General features: G+C 47.1%; 2 protein-coding genes across 2 annotated transcripts in view; one reads left to right on the forward strand and one right to left on the reverse strand.

The window, feature by feature from the left end:
• On the reverse strand, positions 1-18,571 carry LOC120916397. Its single transcript, XM_040327352.1, has 3 exons — positions 18,381-18,571; positions 6,469-7,121; positions 1-1,796 (listed from the first exon to the last, which is right to left on the reverse strand). The coding sequence occupies exons 2-3, from the start codon at positions 7,107-7,109 to the stop codon at positions 749-751; spliced, it is 1,689 nt and encodes a 562-aa protein (XP_040183286.1). The 5' UTR covers positions 7,110-7,121; positions 18,381-18,571; the 3' UTR covers positions 1-748.
• Positions 18,513-21,462, forward strand: part of IRGQ (immunity related GTPase Q) — an 18,582-nt gene continuing 15,632 nt past the window's right edge. The window contains exon 1 of the mRNA XM_040327351.1: positions 18,513-18,632. The gene's annotated coding sequence lies outside the window, so the exon portion shown is untranslated. The remainder of the gene's footprint in view (positions 18,633-21,462) is intronic.

Consider the following 21,462-nt stretch of genomic DNA (forward strand, 5'->3'; position numbering starts at 1 on the left):
TAAGCTTACTATTTTATTCAGTGACAGGCGCTTTGATTGGCAGAGGGCTTTAAAAAAGCGTTTCCAATGCCACATTTTGAAGCATAAATAAGCCCTAATAGAAATTTGAAGCCCCAACTACTGTTAAATTGAATTTCAACATTTCCTTATTAGTAGTAATAATAATACTAATAATAATAATACTAATAATAATAATAATAATAATAATAATAATAATAATACTAATAATAATAATCATCATCATCTCCTTCATTAGGACCTACCTTGCCTACAAGATAATGACCTTGCTTACAGCAGAGCTCCTATATTCACAGGTACTTTACTACTTTTATAAAGAGGGCCTATATGAAGAGTTATCCTGTCTATAAAAGAAGCTTCTTGCCCACAGAGAGAGAGCTTCTTTACCAACAAGAGGAATCCCTCTTGCCAAAAGGGATATATCTCCTTGCCTATAGGAGGCACGCCCTAACTTACACAAAGAGCCACTTCATCTAATAGAAATTCTACGATAGACCATTTATTTTGATACATCAACATTTGTCACGATATACTTATAGGCTGAGAAAACAATCTGCACCCATAAACTGATGATTAAAGATATATTTTTTTTTTTAACTACCACATAGTTCGGGGTGAAGGACAGCGCCATGCTTCCCACCTAGACAAAAATGCACCAAAGCATATATGTATAATGGTGTGCAAGTGCATTGACCTAGCAAGGTGGAGGTCCAGGAGTGGTCATGGAAGATCACACACAGGGCCAGTGACAGAAAGCAGTCCGTTCTTTGGCCACCTTCTGGTTGGTGCATCCATGAAGCAGCACCCTCTCGGCATCCTCTGCCATCCCCCAGACCGCTTCCACCAGAAGGCGGTAGGTGCGTTCGTGAGACAATTTGGTGGGGGCCTCCTCTCCTCCTCCCCAGTGCGGGATGTAGCTCCAGACCAGCTCAGATAAAGAAAGGGGCTGAGATGCCATCTGCAGCAGTTGTTCTGCGCTTGGGTCTTGTGCCAGGGGGCATTGTATCTCGGTGCGCAAATCCTCAGTGCTGCATCCAGTCACTTGCGATATTAGGGTTAGCGAGTCGTCATCTAGCCCGTAGCGGGCACGGAATGATGTAAGACTGGACAAAAGTTTGCACAAAGCTTCAGGAAGCTCCCCTTGACATGACTGGGCACATATGTCCAGGCAGAGATCGTATATGCCCATCATTACTCTTCTTCGCTCTCTCCTTACTAGCTGAACAATGATGGATGGGATGGAATGCAGAAGCCTTTCTCTGACTAACTGAGGAGCTCCCTTCTCTAAAGCTACCCTTAAACCAGGAAAATCAGACCCATGGCGTTCTGACTTTTTTCCTCCTTCTATGTGCCCTTTGGCCTCCTGTCTATGTTTCCTCTCTTCGTCTCCACCAATCAGCATGCAGTGTTTGCCAGCAGCGACCAAGGCTTCAACCAGGGTGGCACGGGAGCTGTTGTCCATCCCCGAGCCTACAATCAAGTAGACATCACAAGCTTCTGTCTGTAAGTTTTGCAAGTACTGCTCCACGGACATCGGTGGGGTACCTGGACCTGGAAGGGATCTCACAACAAGTCCTGAAAGTGGGGGTTCACAAAGGGCACAGAGAATACCATCCTTATCAGTGCCAGTTACGCCAACCACAGCAGACACCGGAGGAGGGTTGTCTATAAAGATGCTGAGGAGAGAGCAGAATTCTGAAAGTCCCTCTTGATCACATTGTACTTCGAATACTGACGCTAGTTCTTGAGTTTTAGGATCTGCCGCGTGACTAACCGGCCTGTAATTAAAAGGAGACATCTGTGTTAGAAATTCAAATTTCCAATGCAAAAAAAAAATTTAAAAAAATAGTCCACATCACCAGGACATGGAATATTTATTAAACAAGTAGTACACAATCAAATATAAAAGTTATAAATATTTGCATTATGTAGTGACCCTCATTATGAGACTTGGAGGCAGGGCCGTCTTAAAGCGGAGGTTCACTGTCTCCATTGTAGGGGCCCCAGAGCATTACTTTGCCCAGGGGCCCGTGATGCTATTAAAGCGGAGGTTCATCCAAAAAACAAGTATATAACATTACATTCAGTATACCTCAAACATGTACAATATGCCGTTTTTTTTTTGGGGAGGGGGGGGGTGTATATACGGTATTATCTGTATTTTCCTCCCGGCTTCCCGGTACTCGCTCCCGTGGGAGTGGGCGTTCCTGTGCAGTGCCGCAATGTCATCTGGGACTTCGCCCATATGATTGACGTGCCTGAGAAAAACTCCCCCCGGCGGATAAGGCGCGTCATGACTTTCCGAAAGTAGCCGAACCGCGAGTCGGCTGTATACGGCGCCTGCGTACCGACTAGGAGCCGTGTAGAGCTGACTGCGCAGGTTCCGTATAGAGCCGACTCGCGGTTCGGCTACTTTCGGAAAGTCGTGTCGTGCCTTATCCGCTGGGCGTAGTATTTCTCAGGCACGTCAATCATATTGGCAAAGTCCCAGATGACATTACCGGCCGGTGCGGGCCGGCCGGTATTTGTGGGCGCAGCTTTGCAGCCTTCACAGAAGGAAGCTGAGGACTGCAGAAGGCCGCAAAGCCGCGGCCTCAATTACCGGCCGGCGCGGGCCGGTTGGTAATTGAGGCCGCGGCTTTGCGGCCTTCGCAGAAGGAATCTAGCAGTGGCCATCTTGTGGTGGCTGTTGGCATTAATAATAAAGGGCTCCCCTGGCCCCTGACCAGGGCCCTTCCCACTGAATACCATGGCCCTCTACTCCCATCATGGGACCCTTTATTATGGTCCTGCAACGGGCCACCTTCTTGCCATCTTGGGGTCCCTCCACGACGGTGGAGCCCAGTCGTAAGTGCAACCTTTGGAACACTGGGGTTTTTTATTTTTGTCGTTTTATTTCTTCTTGTTTTTTTTAACACTTTATTTTTTATTTTTTTTACATTTTTTATTTTTTTACATATTTTTAGAACCCCTGTTGGGGGGGCTTTGGTGAAATATCAGGGGCCTAAACAGACCCCTGATGTCTCACTTTTGAGACAGAGGACAGAGGACAGATTCATCATCTTCAGCTACACATAATGAATAAACAGGAATAGCTCTGTACAGAGCTTTCCATTCATTCATAAGCTGAAGCATAGTAAAACACAGTTACTATGCCTCAGCTATGAATAATAACAAATAACACAGTCAGTGATCAGTAGCGATCACTGATTCTATTAACCACTTAAGGCCTGCCGCACGACGATATACGTCGACAGAATGGCACGGCTAGGCACATGGACGTACAGGTACGTCCCCTTCAAGAGCCCAGCCGTGGGTCGCTCCGTGACCACGGGACACGCGGACCCGATCGCCGCCGGTGTCCCACAATCGGGTCACAGGATCTGAAGAACGGGGAGAGATGAGTGTAAACAAACCTTCCCCGTTCTTCTCTGTGGCTCGTCACTGATTGTCTGTTCCCTGTCAAAGGGAACGACGATCAGTGATGTCACATGTCCAGCCACGCCCCCTACAGTTAAAAAAATTACAATAGGACACACTTAACCCTTTAGCGCCCCCTAGTGGTTAACCCATTCACTGCTATTACCATTTTCACAGTAATCAGTGCATTTTTATAGCACTTTTCACTGTGAAAATGACAATGGTCCCAAAAATGTGTCAAAAGTGTCCGATGTGTCTGCCATAATGTCGCAGTCACAAAAAAAATAAAAAAGCTGATCGCCGCTATTACTAGTAAAAAAAAAAATTATTAATAAAAATGCCATAAAACGATCTCCTATTTTGTAAGCGCTATACATTTACATACCAATCTATAAACGCTTATTGCGATTTTTTTACCAAAAATATGTAGAAGAATACGTATCGGCCTAAACTGAGGAAAAAAAAAGTTTTTTTTCATATCTTTTATTTATATTTATTATAGCAAAAAGTAAAAAATATTGCATTTTTTTTCAAAATTGTCGCTCTATTTTTGTTTATAGCGCAAAAAATAAAAACCGCAGAGGTGATCAAATACCACCAAAAGAAAGCTCTATTTGTGGGAAAAAAAGGACGCCAATTTTGTTTGGGAGCCACGTAGCACGACCGCGCAATTGTCAGTGCCGAATCGCAAAAAGGGGCCAGGTCCTTAAAGCGGGGGTTCAACCAAAAATACATTTTTAACATTACATTCAGCCGAGTTGTCCTAATGACAAATCGGCTGTTTTTTTTGTTTTTTTCGTACATACCGTATTTCACCGCCGCTTCCGGGTATGTCTTCTCCCGGACTGGGCGTTCCAATCTCATTGACAGGCTTCCGACCGTCGCATACTACGCGTCACGAATTCCCGAAAGAAGCCGAACGTCGGTGCGGCTCTATACGGCGCCTGCGCACCGACGTTCGGCTTCTTTCGGCAACTCGTGACGCGCTGTATGCGACGGTCGGCATGTGCTAGCACTGAGGCCTGTTGTGTCTCCTCCGTCCTCCCCACATCACCCAGTTCGGCCATCCCGATACATATATAAAAACGTTTCTGCCAGCTCTAAACTAATCTCTTACCTTAAAATGTAAAAAAGTGTATATATAACGATGCGCAAACCAAATATTTAACGTGAATCAGGCTGCCAACATACCATATGGATATAAGGTGAAAAATATAAAAAAGAAAATGTAGCGCCCAAAATGTAAATAAACCCCTAAAAGGGTGAATATAGCGTGTACCCTAAAGGTAAAAGACTAATTATCAAAGTCTAATGCCTCTTCATACACTATAGTGAAATAGTGAAGTGAATAATGGGAGCTGTGATGTGAAAAAATGCTCCTATATCAAAACCTTACATACAAATCTGTGCTATAAAGAATCACCAGGTAAAAATACATATGTGAAATAACTGTGGTGTGATCACCATACTTATATATAGAAATATAATATGCAAAAATAAATGAATAAAGAAAGACAGTCCTCCAAGGCCAACGTTCCACTGTTGATCAAATGTGCCTTAATATAGAAGGCGTGAACTCAATCCTACAAATATCACAGAGTCTGCCAAGAAGGATGAAGTCTAAACTTGTGCATATAAACTTTCAGTGTTGGGTGGAGCAAAAAATCTTCAATACCAAGAAATCTTCAGCACTGGACACGAAAATAGATAAATGGGTGGGTACCCTTACCAGAAATGGTGGACCCTCTCAACCACCATACGGTGGGAGGGTCGTCAAGGCTTGTATAGACCGATTGTCTGGGTCCAGTGGTCCTCACTCCGCGTGTCCAATCCAGAAATGGTTAATGAAGCGCTTGTTCTTTCAAGGTAGATAACCAAAGTTGATTGATCGATAGTAGCTCAAAACACCCAAAGTGGTAAAAAAGGAAAAATATAGAGGTGCTCCTCATAGTGTAAAAACATTTAATAAAAAAGCATTGCAAATACACACATGCAGTAAAAATATGAAAAAACTTCAAAAAGCCACACAAGAAAAAATAGATCACTTAGCTAGTAATCAAAAGAAAAAATAGCACAAGTAAAAATTAAGTGAATTATAGCAGCAAACTCCCACCTTGGATAAAGGTATGGGGAGTACATCCAACAAAGTTGAGAGTGCAATGGGAATGCAGTGGAGTAATCACCCTTACTGATGGCTTTTTGAAGTTTTTTCATATTTTTACTGCATGTGTGTATTTGCAATGCTTTTTTATTAAATGTTTTTACACTATGAGGAGCACCTCTATATTTTTCCTTTTTTACCACTTTGGGTGTTTTGAGCTACTATCGATCAATCAACTTTGGTTATCTACCTTGAAAGAACAAGCGCTTCATTAACCATTTCTGGATTGGACACGCGGAGTGAGGACCACTGGACCCAGACAATCGGTCTATACAAGCCTTGACGACCCTCCCACCGTATGGTGGTTGAGAGGGTCCACCATTTCTGGTAAGGGTACCCACCCATTTATCTATTTTCGTGTCCAGTGCTGAAGATTTCTTGGTATTGAAGATTTTTTGCTCCACCCAACACTGAAAGTTTATATGCACAAGTTTAGACTTCATCCTTCTTGGCAGACTCTGTGATATTTGCAGGATTGAGTTCACGCCTTCTATATTAAGGCACATTTGATCAACAGTGGAACGTTGGCCTTGGAGGACTGTCTTTCTTTATTCATTTATTTTTGCATATTATATTTCTATATATAAGTATGGTGATCACACCACAGTTATTTCACATATGTATTTTTACCTGGTGATTCTTTATAGCACAGATTTGTATGTAAGGTTTTGATATAGGAGCATTTTTTCACATCACAGCTCCCATTATTCACTTCACTATTTCACTATAGTGTATGAAGAGGCATTAGACTTTGATAATTAGTCTTTTACCTTTAGGGTACACGCTATATTCACCCTTTTAGGGGTTTATTTACATTTTGGGCGCTACATTTTCTTTTTTTTTTTTTTTTTTTTTTTATAATCTCTTACCTTTTCCACTGGAGCAACTCCCTCTCAATAAAATCCACCATCTCCACAAAGTCATAGTTCTGGGCTTCCAGGGAGGCCACCAGGAAGACGTGGGCTCCTTGAGGCCCACTTCCACCCAGCCTCTCTTCCGTTTTCCCCCTTAGGCCCAAAAGTGTTTGGCCTCTCCAGTAATTCTTCCCCTGCTGCCTCTTCTCTGTATGCAATATAAGGTCTACATGGGTCTGCACCACACAGTAGGGTTTCCCCAAATGTTTTAGGGCTCCCAAAAGTTGCAAGTCAGCATCAGAGATGACCTCCCCGACGGTCATCACCAGGCAGTGGACATTTTCGGTTTTAATGCCTTCCAGGTACGCAGTGGGAGAATCGCCAGGGCTATACCCTGGGTAATCCAGAAGAGTTACATTGGGTAGAGAAGGGTAAGTATGGCATGTGACATCATGAGATCCTTCATTTCCTTTAAAATACGAGTCCAAGAACTTGGGACCGAAGTGCTCAGTTTGGTGGCAAAGGGATCGGACTAGTGTGGTTTTTCCCGATCCTCGTGGCCCGATAATGGCAATACCTAAACTGAGCGTTTCCGGCGCAGCCAGCGAGTCCAGAGCTTCGGATAATGCCTCTGTAGCTATCTCCACTTCAGCCATGTCTACTCCTTTCTGGAAGATAAAAAGATGCAAAGGTCCAGATAAAATAAGGGGTACGTGAACAAGGATTATACTCTACATATTCAGAATACTTTTTTAATCCCAAAGGAAAATTTTGTGCTTCCTGTCATTTTTAACCACTTCCATACCGGGCACTTATACACCCTCCCGCCCAGACCAATTTTTAGCTTTCAGTGCTGTTGCACTTTGAGTGACAATTGCGCGGTCACGCTACACTGTACCCAAACTAAATTTGTATAATTTTAGTTCCCACAAATAGCGCTTTATTTTGGTGGTACTTGATCACCTCCGGGATTTTTATTTTCTGCAAAAAAAAAAATGACCGAAAATTTTGAAAAAAACTACTTTTTTTTGTTTCTGTTATAAAACATTGGGGCAGATCCACAAAAGAATTACGCCGGCCTATCTATTGATACGCCGGCGTAATTTTAAAGTTCCCGCGCCGTATCTTTGTTTTGTATCTAAAAACAAGATACGGCTGCATCTGGGATCGATCCGACAGGCGTACGTCTTCGTACGCCATCGGATCGTAGATGCATTTTTTCGGCAGCCGCTAGGTGGCGTTTCCATCGAATTCCACGTCGAGTATGCAAATTAGCTAGTTACGGCGATCCACAAACGTATGTCCGGCCGGCGCATTTTTTTACGTCGTTTGCTTTCGGCTTTTTCCGGCGTATAGTTATCCCTGCTATTATGAGGCGTACTCAATGTTAAGTATGGCCGTCGTTCCCGCGTCGAATTTTGAATTTTTTACGTCGTTTGCGTAAGTCGTTCGCAAATAGGGATTTGCGTAGAATGACGTCACCGTCGTAAGCATTGTCTTGTTCCGGTTTAATTTCGAGCATGCGCACAGGGATACCCCCACGGACGGCGCATGCGCCGTTCAAAAAAAACGTTGTTTACGTCGGGTCACAACGTATTTACATAAAACACGCCCCCATCACATCCATTTGAATTGCGCGCCCTTACGCCGCCAAAGACTTACGGCGCAAATTCTTTGAGGATTCCAAAAAAAAAGTAAGTTACGGCGGCGTAGTGTATCTTAGATACGCTACGCCCGACACAAATATGCGCCGATGTACGTGGATCTGCCCCATTGTAAATAAGTATGTTTTCCCCTTCACTGATGGGCACTGATGGTACTGCACTGACGGGCACTGATAAGGCGGCACTGATGGGCACCCATGAGGTGGCACTGATGTGGTGGCATTGATGGGCATTGATGATGGGCACTAACAGGCGGCACGGATGGGCACTGATAGGCGGCATGGATGGGCACGGATAGGCGGCACGGATGGGCACGGATAGGCCTGCACGGATGGGCAGCATGGATGGGCACCGATAGGTGGCACTAACGTATGTGTTGTACTAATGGATGCCAATCAGTGCCAAACAATAATGCCTGCCAATCAGTGATGTCCATTGTGGGCACTGATTGGCATCCATTGCAGGCACTGATCCATTATTTCTGCCATTGTCATCCCAGGTGGTCTAGGGTGGCATACCTGTGTTTTGCATCTCTGGTGGTCTAGTGGCATCCCTGGTGGTCCAGTGTGGGAATCCTCGGGGGGGGGGGGGGGGGGGGCTGTGCTGATAATCGATCAGCACAAACCCCCCCCTGTCAGAGGAGCAGCCGATCAGCTCTCCTCTACTCGCGTCTGACAGACGCGAGTGAGGAAAAGCCGATTACCGGCTTTTCCTGTTTACATCGTGATCAGCCGTGATTGGACACGGCTGATCACGTGGTAAAGAGTCTCCGTCAGAGACTCTTTACCTAGATCGGTGTTGCGGGGTGTCAGACTGACACCCCTGCAACAACGATCGCCGCGATGCGCGCCCCTGGGGTGCGCAGCGGCTCAATATCCTGAGGACGTCATATGACGTCCACTCAGGATATTGAAACCACTTTGCCGACGTCTTTTTGCATAAGGCGGGCGGCAAGTGGTTAAGATCTTAAAATGTGTAGCTTTCATTAAACTTATTCCTGAAGATCCTAGCATAAGGGTCCCTTTTCAGGAACTTCCTGATATAGTGCTTGGCTCTCAATTGATCCTGTAGTCACTTCCAAGTAGTTAGACATGCAGTAGCTATCTAAAGTAAACTTGTATCGGAAGAAATAAGTAGGCCGCCATCAGGGGGGTACAGCCGATATAACATGTAAGGGGCCCCAGGGCCAGAGGGGCCCACCCGGGCCAGGAGAAGGCAGGAGTGGGTGAAGGGGAGCCATGTTGTGCAGTACCCAAACGATCTTGCAGCTTATGATGCTCTGTTATTGAGCTCTTTACTGCCACCTCTGGCTACTATGTGCATGTGCACCCCTCGTGTGAGCTGTCTGTACTCGTGTCAGCAACATGTTAGCTTTGTGAAAACGATCTGGGACTAGGTAGGAAGACCTTCTTTACAAGTAGAGACTGTGAAAGAAAAGGGAGAGGGTCTGTTTGTATACAGGGAGGGGCCAGAAGCTTGTGTGTTTACAGATTTGTGTATGTGGGGAGGGGGGCTGTCATATATACAGGTGTGTCATATATACCGGTGTGAGGGGGGCCTCGCATATATACAGGTCTGAGGAGGGTGTAATATATACAGGTGTGTGTGGAGGGGCTGGCATATATACAGGTGTAAGGGGAGGGCTGACATATATACAGGTGTGTGTGGGGAGGGCTGACATTTATACAGGTATGAGGGGGGTGCAATATATACAGGTGTGTGTGGGGGGGCTGGCATATATACGGGTGTAAGGGGAGGGCTGACATATATACAGGTGTGTGTGGGGAGGGCTGACATTTATACAGGTATGAGGGGGGTGCAATATATACAGGTGTGTGTGGGGGGGCTGGCATATATACGGGTGTAAGGGGAGGGCTGACATATATACAGGTGTGTGTGTGTGGGGGGGGGGGGGGGCTCACATATATACAGGTGTGTGTGTGGGGGGGGCCTCACATATATACAGGAGTGTGTGGGGAGGGCTGACATTTATACAGGTGTGTGTGGGGAGGGCTGACATTTATACAGGTATGGGGGGGGGGGTGCAATATATACATGTGTGTGTGTGGAGGCGCTGGCATATATACGGGTGTAAGGGGAGGGCTGACATATATACAGGTGTGTGTGTGTGGGGGGGGGGGGGGCTCACATATATACAAGAGTGAGGGGGGCTGACATATATACAGGTGGGAGGGGGGGCTGAGTGAGTACAGGTTGGCTGGCCCGTGTGCGGATTCGGTGGGATGGCCCATGGGCAAGCCCCAGGGAATGTTGGTGGTCAGGCTCGGCCCAGGCCTAAAGCTGTGTAAGGGGCCCACAAAACTCTGATGGCTGCCCTGGCTGACATTGCTGATCTCATTCTGAAAAATGCTGTTTGTCTGGCTGTCATGATTTTGTGAATTTTTGTGTCAATGACCCAGAATATGTATGCTGCTCAGGAGTTTTGACCTCTGTGGCTGCAGGCTTATACAAGGTCAATACTGAAGCTAGAGAGAGTCAGGCAGCTATATTTTCAGAAGGAGGTCAGCAATGGCTCATGCAATATTGGTGGAGACGCACTTGGGATCTCTGCTTATAAATTTATACCAGGGGTAGGCAACCTTTCAGAGGCGGAGATCTACCTGAACAGCAAGAAAGAGATCAAGGATCATCGACTTTCGGCGGCCTTTTTTTTTTATATTAAAGTGGAGTTCCACCCCAAAAATGAACTTTCTATTAACAGCTTGCCTTTAATGTAAAAAAAAAATATGTTTTTACTCACTTTTATCTGGCTGTAACTAGGCAGATTTTGTAATCTGCCTAGTTCCTGGTCCTAGGTGGTTCAACTTCCTGTCATAAGACCCCATTGCCTCCTGGGAAATGATGACACTCATTTCCCAGGAGTCTCTGGGCATTACTGTGCCTAAAAATCACCCAGCATGCACCTCTCCCTGAAAACCAGGAAAAAAAAGGAACTGGGCTTCACATGCCCACACATATGATGGAAACGGCCACAGCATGAGCTGGAGGATATAAGGAAAGTGTTTGCAATGATTTCTGGAATGATTGGGGAGCTAATTATATGTTTTAGGGACCATTTAATGTGATTAAGGTTAGCTTGCAAAAAAAAAAAAAACTAAAAATATGCACGGAACCCCACTTTAACAAGCAAGGCATATCTGAATATTAAAGCAGAGGCCGACACAAAAATGGAACCTCCGCTTTTTGGAACCCTCCGGTGTCACATTTGGCACCTTTCAGGGGGGAGGGGGGTGCAGATACCTGTATAATACAGGTATTTGCACCCGCTTCCGGGCATAGACCCCCCCACAAAATCTGCGGGGGTCTACGCCACTCCCCCCCCCTCCCACGTTGTCTTCTGGGAAACACACAGGTCCCAGTAGAGAGCAGGGACCAGCGGGGACGCGCAGCGCAGGAAATGAAGCCGCAACGCTTCACTTCCTGATTCCCTCACCGAGGATGGTGGCGGGGGCAGCTGAGAGCCAAGCGATTGATCGGCTTCGGCTGCCGACATCGCGGGCATCCTGGGCAGGTAAGTGTCCATTTATTAAAAGTCAGCAGCTGCAGTATTTGTAGATGTTGGTTTTTAATATTTTTCTTTTAGACGGACCTCCGATTTAAGGAAAAACGTAGAAAAATATAATAAAAAAAAAAAAAGTTAGCCTATCTTCAGGCTGCATTCACAATAACCGCGTTTTGAATAACGGACAGCGCCGAGGAAGGAATGACAAAAAGCGTGACTCGCATTCAAGATCCCATTGATTTGAATGACCCCTCAAATCGATGTACGGGTCTGTCGCGATTGTAGCACGATAAAACGTGCTGCAATCGCGGCAACCTGCATCGCGGGACACGTCGCCCAAAATAACTATTTTTGGGCGACATGCATCCCACGATGCGGGTTGCCACGATTGCAGCACGTTTTATTGCGCGACAATCGGGGAAAACCCACACCGCGATTTGAGGGGTCATTCAAATGAATGGGATCTTGAATGCGAGTTCCGCTTTTTGTCATTCACACCTCTGCGCTGTCAAATCGCGGGCAAATCCGCGGAAAATCTGCCCGCAATTCAAAACGCTGTAGTGTGAATGCAACATAAAAGTGGGCTGTGTCAGTCAGTAGGGCAGTGGATAGTGTGTGGATGGTGTCAGCAGAGGAGTGGATGATGTCGGCAGGAGGGCGGTCTGCAGGGGTGGGCCCATCCATTAAGGGGCACACGGGCACCGCCTCTCCCCTTTCCATCGCCGCCACCCCCATCCATTCGTCTGGCCTTTTTCAGGACACCGGCGCATGTATTCCAATGTTGAGGGGCCATTTTTTTGAAGCACCTATTAGAGCCAGAGACTCTAATAGGCTTCAACGTAGGGTGGGCTCAGGTCGCAGAGAGTGCTTTCCAATCTCACCCAGGTGTGTTACAACGGCAATGAATATTCGCTGTTGTAACACTGATCCTCCTCCAGGCCAATCATTTGCATTATATAGTGTGATCCCGCCCGGATATTAGCCCCTGACGAAGGGACGGTGTCCCAAAACGCGTTGGACTCTTCTAGATCCTCGTGGCAGTTCATGCACCATCGCCTTAATCATTTTAATGTTTTGTATAAAATTTGAATAAATGACTATTTTTATACTTTTGAGTTGTTGCCCTTAAAGTCCCACTGTGCCATCAATTGTCGCCACTGTGCCATGCCAAACGCAGCCACTGTGCCATCAATTGTCGCCACTGTGCCATCAATTGTCACCACTGTGCCATGCCAAACGCAGCCACTGTGCCATGCCATCAATTGTCGCCACTGTGCCCACATCAATTGTCGCCACTGTGCCCACATCAATTGTCGCCACTGTGCCCACATCAATTGTCACCACTGTGCCCACATCAATTGTCGCCACTGTGCCCACATCAATTGTCGCCACTGTGCCCACATCAATTGTCACCACTGTGCCCACATCAATTGTAGCCACTGTGCCCACATCAATTGTAGCCACTGTGCCCACATCAATTGTAGCCACTGTGCCCACATCAATTGGCCCCCACTGTGCCCACATCAAGTGGCCCCACATCAATTGTCCCCACATCAATTGTCGCTACTGTGACCACATCAATTGTCCCCACTGTGCCCTGTAAAATGCTGCCAGTCAGATTGCCCCCCCCCCCCCCGGCACTTACCTTTCTGGGGTTCGCCATTCTCCCTCCACGGTCCCTCGATGTCTTCTGCTGCCCTCGATGACACTTCAGCCAATCAGGTTACTGATAACCAGAATCAGTGAACCTGATTGGCTGAGACGGCCGTCAGTCTTATCCAAGGGACGTAGCCCCCTACGTTCCCTGGATAAGACATCCGGGAGCTGAAGGGCTGTACTCGGAAAGCCTATCAGAGCCGCTGGGTCTGATAGGCACTTCCGCACAGCCAACCAGCTGTCCTTATTCAGATAATCGGCGCCCAATGTCCGGTTATCTGAATAGGTTGGCCACAATAACATACACTCATACAATGCATGAGTGTATGTTATTTGTGCGGCGCTGCAGAACGAAATTTTAAAAGCCTTAAAAGGGCCCGTTTTTTTTTTTTTCTTTATGACTACAGGAGGGGCGGGGCGGCGCCCCCTATGGGGGGCATACGACTCGGATGCCATTAAAGTTCATGTGCGTGTACAGGTTGGCGTCCCAATACTTTTGGTAATATAGTGTACTTTAAATACCGTAACAACAAGGCCTCATTCACATGGGCCATGTTTACCCCAATGTGGATGCACGGGCTCTTCATGCATCCTCGTGCAGGCAGTCCTATTGATGTCAGATGTGACGCACGGACACAGCGGCTGCTAACATGACATCCGTGCGGATGCAGGTGCACGGCCTCGAATGCAAACAGGGTGCGTTTGCGGGTGGGCAGCCACACTAATGCCAAATTAGGAGTAGCGTCTGTGTCCATGAAACCACTACATCCCAATTGACATCAATGGGACTGCCTACACGGGGAGGGGCAAACGGAACACTTGTGCATCCTGGTTAGAGGTCGACTGATATATCGGCAGGCCGATATTTGGCCATTTTGGAGAAATCGGCATAGGCCGATTTTTATCCAAATTAGGCCGATATTTTACATGGCCGCTAGCGGTGCCACGGATCCGGAGCTAGGCTGAAGCCGCGGCCTTTCCTGATGCTGTGACCGCGGCAGCAATCTGCGGATCTGCGGATTGCCGTCGCGGTCACAGCACCAGGAAAGACCGCGGCTTCGGCCTAGCTCCGGAGCCGTGGCCATCTTGGTACACCCAGCGCGGCGGCCCTCCTCTCTGTTTACACCCACAGAGGAGGAGGGGCCCGCGCTCGTGGGACACACACCACTCTCTAGTGTCTGTAGCAGGGGGGGTATCTATACTGGAGGGAGAGGGGGTCTGTACTGAGGGGGGTGACACCATTTTTTTTTGCACCAGTGCCACTTGCCATCCAGTGCCATCTGCCAGTGGAAATACCAGTGCCACCATCCAGTGCCAATTAGTGCCACCTTCCATCCAGTGCCATCTGCCAATGCCACCTGCCAGAGCCAATACCAGTGCCACCATCCAGTGCCAATTAGTGCCACCTTCCATCCAGTGCCACCTGCCAGTGCGATCCAGTGCCACCTACCAGTGTCAACTAAAGCCATCAGTTCCACCTGCCAATGCCAACCAGTGCTAACTATTGCCACCCAGTGCCACCTGCCAGTACCAATTAGTGGCACCTTCCAGTCAGTGCCAACCAGTGCCACTTGCCAGTGTCACCTGTTAGTGCCACCTGCCAGTGTCACCTGGCAGTGTCAATTAGTGCCACCTGCCAGTGCCAATAAGTGCCATCTGCCCATCAGTGCCATCTGCTAGTACCATCTTTCAGTGCCATCCAGTGCAACCTGCCAGTGCCAATAAGTGCCTTCTGCTAGTGCCATCTTCCAGTGCCAATTAGTGCCATCCAGTGGCACGAGCCAGTGCCACCAAAAAAAAAAAAATCGGCCTAAAATATCGGCCTAAAATATCGGCCACAAAAATCGGCATCATATATCGGCCATCAGCTGCCCAGATTTCTAAATATCGGCATCGGTCGACCTCTAATCCTGGTGCAGGTAAACACAGCCACCCACGGGCATACGCTTTAGTACGCCCAGTGTGAACAAGGCCTAACTTGTTCGTAATTTAGGATTTAGTAATCAGATGGGTGACCTCGCCAACGCTATGAGACCATTAACCTTTTCCAACAGCGTCAGTTCCTCATTGGCTGGACCTGCGCCACATTGCTGTGTTGGCAAAATTGGATGCTATTTCGTGCCACCAAGGGAGCGATAGCCACTAGGCCTCATTCACACAGCTGTCTGTTATTTTTTTTCTTTTCACTGCTCTGAACAGCTGTGGATCACTTTTCAGAGCCAGCTGACAGGCAGCTCGGAGGATTAATTGGAGGGGGGGCGACGACTTCCACTGCACCGCATGCACATCTATGGCACGGTGAACCCTCATGTTTTTTCCCCAAATTTTTTTTATTTTTTTTTTATTTAATTTAAAGTCAGCGCCACCATCTTCGGTAAGGGAATCAGGAAGTGAAGCCTTGCAGCTTCACAGTCTGGTTCCCCACTGCGCATGCGCGAGTCACACTGTGCTTCCTCACTGGTCATCTGCTGTCTTCTGGGACCTGTGTCTCTCCCAGAAGACAGCGAGGGGGGAAGGGGGGGGGGGCCGACATGGCATAGATCGCCACTCAGCCTGTGACAATCTATGCCTGAAAGTGGGTGCAAATACCTGGATTAGACAGGTATCTGCTCCCCCAAATGTGACACTTTATTCCGAAAAACCCCCCAGTTTTACTTTACATTGGCTCCCACTGCTGTCAATCAAATCCAATGACGCAGGAGCCAGGGGGCGGCGGCGAATCCTGCATTCTGCGGCTACGGACGACGAATGCTGGACACGGGATTGAGCTTCCCAGAGGGGATTTTCTGATGCGGGGAGGAGCCGAGAGAGCCCCTGGGGCACCCCAGAAAAGGATGTTCAGGGCCACTCTGTGCAAAACGAACTGCACATGGTAAGTATGACAGGTTTGTTACTTTTTTGTTATTCTTATTGTAAATCGAACCTTTAGTATCACTTTAAAGCGGAGGTTCACCCAAAAAACAAGTATATAACATTACATTCAGTATACCCCAAACATGTACAGTATGCGGTTTTTTAATTTTTGGGGGGGTGTACATACTGTATTATCTGTATTTTCGTTACGACTTCCGGGTACTCGCTCCCGCGGGACTGGGCGTTCCTGTGCAGTGCCGCAATGTCATCTGGGACTTCGCCCATATGGTTGACGTGCCTGAGAAAAACTCCCACCGGCGGATAAGGCGCGTCACGACTTTCCCGAAAGTAGCCGAACCGCGCGTCGGCTCTATACGGCGCCTGCGCAGTGAGCTTTACGCGGCTCCTAGTTGGTGCGCAGGCGCCGTATAGAGCCGACTCGCGGTTCGGCTACTTTCGGAAAGTCGTGACGCGCCTTATCCGCCGGTGGGAGTTTTTCTCAGGCACGTCAATCATATGGGCGAAGTCCCAGATGTCATTGCGGCACTGCACAGGAACGCCCAGTCCCGCGGGAGCGAGTACCCGGAACGAAAATACTGATAATACCGTATGTACACCCCCAAAAAAAAAAAACGGCACACTGTACATGTTTGGGGTATACTGAATGTAATGTTATATACTTGTTTTTTGGGTGAACCTCCGCTTTAAGGTAAAAAAACTTCTGACACCGCCCCCCCCCCCCGTTTTACTCACCTGAGCCTGTTCGCTCCTCTGCTCTACCTCTCTGCCTGGGGTTCTCGGCTCTTGATTGGATGGTTTGACAGCAGTGCAGCCATTGGCTCCCGCTACTGTCAATCAAATCCAATGATACGGATGCTCGGGGGGTCCCAGCATTCTGTGTCTATACACGCTTCTTAGATTACCAATGTGAGGGGGAGCCGTGATCGCCGCCGGGGGACCCCAGAAGTAAGGATGAACTCCAGCGCGTTCGCATAGTATACGTGCAGAGCCCGCCAGGAAGTCTGCACGGCGCTGTGCTAATCACAGCCAGGGAGACATTTCCCGATGCTCGGCTGCAGAGGTTGGGAAATGTCTCCCTGGCTGTGATTAAGGATGAGCTCCGGCGTGTTCGCATAGAACACGTGCAGAGCCCGCCAGGAAGTCGGCACCCGCGCTGCGCTAATCACAGCCGATGCTCGGCTGCAGAGATCGGGAAATGTCTCCCTGGCTGTGATTAGCGCAGCGCCGTGCAGACTTCCTGGCGGGCTCTGCACGTGTTCTATGCGAACACGCCGGAGCTCATCCTTAGCTGTGATTAGCGCAGCGCCGTGCAGACTTCCTGGCGGGCTCTGCACGTATACTATGCGAACACGCCGGAGCTCATCCTTAGCTGTGATTAGCCCAGCGCCGTGCAGACTTCCTGGCGGGCTCTGCACGTATACTATGCGAACACGCCGGAGCTCATCCTTAGCTGTGATTAGCGCAGCGCCGTGCAGACTTCCTGGCGGGCTCTGCACGTATACTATGTGAACACGCCAGAGCACATCCTTACCCAGAAAACGAGGTTCGGGGCCACACTGTGCAAAACGAACTGCACAGTGGAGGTAAGTATGATAAAAATAAAAAAAATCACGAAGGTTACAATCACTTTAAATTGATGGGATGGTAAAAAAATTAAATAAAAGACGCAAATGAACTGCCCATTTTCACCGGCCGTGTGAATGAAGCTTTAGTGGTAGTGGTGACCCTACCTGCAAGTAGCCATAATAACCGACTCGCCTTAGAGTGGTCTAAAAAGGCGCATCCCTGGGTTGCTAAGGGTACCAAGGAGCGTCTTCACAGGGAGATGACCCTACAACATAACGGTTACCAATATTGACATTAGATGGCAATAGATACATACAAAAAGGTATAAACATAAACATGACAATATTCACATGAAACCTTCTGATGATCCAGAGGAAGACAAGACAAAACAAATCCGTTATGGTGACATCTGAATTCTATGAGCTCCCCCAATGATGGGAGGGTGAAACAGCAAAATGCAAAACAACAACAGAGGCCTCCATAAGGCAGAACAAGGGACCCATCTGCACCTGTCATGGGCCTCTAAAAACCTGCAAGCAATGCTATAGCAGCACCAGGGACAAGGAAGAGGGTGAGGCAGCAGGGTGAGGGTGATGCTATATACCATATATCCCCCATGGCATGCATGCTTGTCATATACTTGCCTGCTGAGCAGAGCTGGAATGGGGAGACTGTAGAGAGAAGCAGACAGGCCTGGTGTGATCTGGGAGGGGGAATACAATGACACTGCATAGAGGAGGGAGCAAAACAGGAACATGTGAGAGGCTGGAGGAGGAGGAAAGAAGCACAGACACAGCAGACCTGTATATGAGCTGCCTGCAGAGGAAATCCGGGCCCTAACAATCCAGGGGGCCCCTCCATCCATCAGGAGGACCAGCAGCTGCACCCTATGACCAGTGAGGAAGGGAAGGGGGGGGCTCTGATATAGATATAACCTGCACCCCACCCTGCCCTGTGATGGCCTCTGTCTATCCCATCCCTTATATTCCTCTGCAACCGCCTGCAATAATCCCCTGTACTCTCATCACAGTGTTGTATGTGTCCCTGTCCTCTCCCCATCCCATAATATGTTATATTTCATGTAATCGTAATATATACCCAGCATGTAATAATCCCCCTACTCTGATCACAGTGTTATATGTGTCCCTGTCCTCTCCCCATCCCATAATATGTTATATTTCATGTAATCGTAATATATACCCAGCATGTAATAATCCCCCCCGTCCTCCCACATCCCATAATATGTTATATTTCATGTAATCGTAATATATACCCAGCATGTAATAATCCCCCCCGTCCTCCCACATCCCATAATATGTTATATTTCATGTAATCATAATATATACCCAGCATGTAATAATCCCCCCCGTCCTCCCATAATATGTTATATTTCATGTAATCCTATACCCAGCATCTAATAATGGCCTGTACTCTGATCACAGTGTTCTTTGTGTCCCAGTCCTCCCCCCATCCCATAATATGTTATATTTCATGTAATCGTAATATATACCCAGCATGTAATAATCCCCCCCCCCCTACTCTGATCACAGTGTTATGTGTGTCCCCGTCCTCCCCCCATCCCATAATATGTTATATTTAATGTAATCCTATACCCAGCATCCAATAATGGCCTGCACTTTGTTTACGGGGTTATATGTGTCCCTGTCCTCCCCGGCATCCCATAATATGTTGTATTTCATGTAATCGTAATATATACCCAGCATCATCTAATAATCCCCTCTACTCTCACAGTATTCTATGTGTCTCCCCATCCCATAATATGTTATATTTCATGTACGGTAATCCTATACCCAGTGTCTAATAATGGCCTGCACTTTGTTTACAGGGTTATATGTGTCCCCGTCCACCCCCGGCATCCCATAATATGTTATATTTCATGTAATCTTAATAAATACCCAGCATGTAATAATCCCCCCTATTCTTCTCACAGTGTTATGTGTGTCCCCGTCCTCCCCCCATCCCATAATATGTTATATTTCATGTAATCCTATACCCAGCATCTAATAATGGCCTGTACTTTGTTTACGGGGTTATATGTGTCCCTGTCCACCCCCGGCATCCCATAATATTTTGTATTTCATGTAATCGTAATATATACCCAGCATCATCTAATAATCCCCTCTACTCTCACAATGTTCTATGTGTCTCCCCATCCCATAATATGTTATATTTCATGTAATCGTAATATATACCCAGCATGTAATAATCCCCCCTACTCTGATCACAGTGTTGTGTGTCCCTCCCCCCCCCCCCCCCCATCCCATCCCATAATATGTTATATTTCATGTAATCCTATACCCAGCATCTAATAATGGCCTGTACTTTGGTTATATGTGTCCCTGTCCTCCCCGGCATCCCATAATATGTTATATTTCATGTAATCCTATACCCAGCATCTAATAATGGCCTGTACTTTGGTTATATGTGTCCCTGTCCTCCCCGGCATCCCATAATATGTTGTATTTCATGAAATTGTGAAATCCCCTGTACTCTGATATGTGCCCCTTGCCTCCTCCGCATCCCATAATATATTATATTTCTTATAACCCCTCATCTAGCAAATTTCCCGTAACCTGCTCACAGTGTTATATGTGTCCTTCCCTCGCCATCCCATAATCTGATATGTTTCATGTAACTGTGCACCCGCCTGTAATAATCCCATGTACTCTGATATATGTGCCTTGCCTTCTCCATATCCCATAATATATTTCTTATAACCCTGCATCTAATAATCCCCTGTACTCCGATATGTGTCCCTTTCCTCCTCCGCATCCCATAATATATTATATTTCTTATAACCCCTCATCTAGCATCTAATAATCCCCTTTAATTTGTTCACGGTGTTCTGTGTCCCTATCCTCCCCGGCATCCCATAATATGTTATATTTCATGTCATTGTAGACCTAGCATGTAATAATTTCCTGTAACATGCTCACAGTGTTATACCCTGATTCCCCAAAAATAAGCCCTACCCCGAAAATAAGACCTAGCGTTATTTTCCAGGAGAGCTGCAATATAAGACCTACCCTGAAAATAAGTCCTAGTTAAAAATGCTTGTAAAATCCACTCTATCACAGTAGTATATAAAGTACAATGTGTGTGTTTCTGTAATATAATTGTGGGGAAGAGAGCTCCGGCGGGTCACAGAAGCGCAGAATGGCGCTATAACAAAGGTATTTGGCACAATTATATTACAGAAACACACACATTGTACATTATATAATACTGTAATAAAGTGGATTGTAGGATTTTACAAGCATTTTAACTCAGTTCACACTGGGGATTGCTGACAGGCAGGGAGGGAGGGAGAGGGGGAGAGAAGACATTACATGGTAAGACCTCCCCCCGAAAATAAGCCCTACTGTGTCTTTTGTTGGCATAATTAATATAAGACCCAGGCTTATTTTCGGGGAAACACGGTATGTGTCCCTTTCCTTCCCCCACCATCCCATAATCTGATATGTTTCATGTAACTGTGCACCCGCCTGTAATAATCCCCTGTACTCTGATATGTGTCCCTTTCCTCCTTTACATCCCATAATATATTATATTTCTTATAATCCAGCATCTAATAATCCCCTGTACTCTAAAATATGTCCCTTGCCTCCTCCACATCCCATAATATATTTCTTATAACCTCGCACCCAGCATCTAATAATAATCCCCTGTACTCTGATATATGTCCCTTTGCTCCTCCGCATCCCA

Source organism: Rana temporaria, chromosome 10 (assembly GCF_905171775.1).
Source record: "Rana temporaria chromosome 10, aRanTem1.1, whole genome shotgun sequence".
Taxonomy (NCBI): Eukaryota; Metazoa; Chordata; class Amphibia; order Anura; family Ranidae; genus Rana; species Rana temporaria.

What these genes read in the sequence shown, in the direction of transcription:
- LOC120916397 (XM_040327352.1), bottom strand. Translation starts at nt 7,109, where the DNA reads ATGGCTGAAGTGGAGATAGCTACAGAGGCATTATCCGAAGCTCTGGAC. An exon ending in GAGTTGCTCCAGTGGAAAAG is followed by an intron (nt 1,797 to 6,468) that starts GTAAGAGATTAT and finishes TTTTAATTACAG; the next exon opens with GCCGGTTAGTCACGCGGCAG.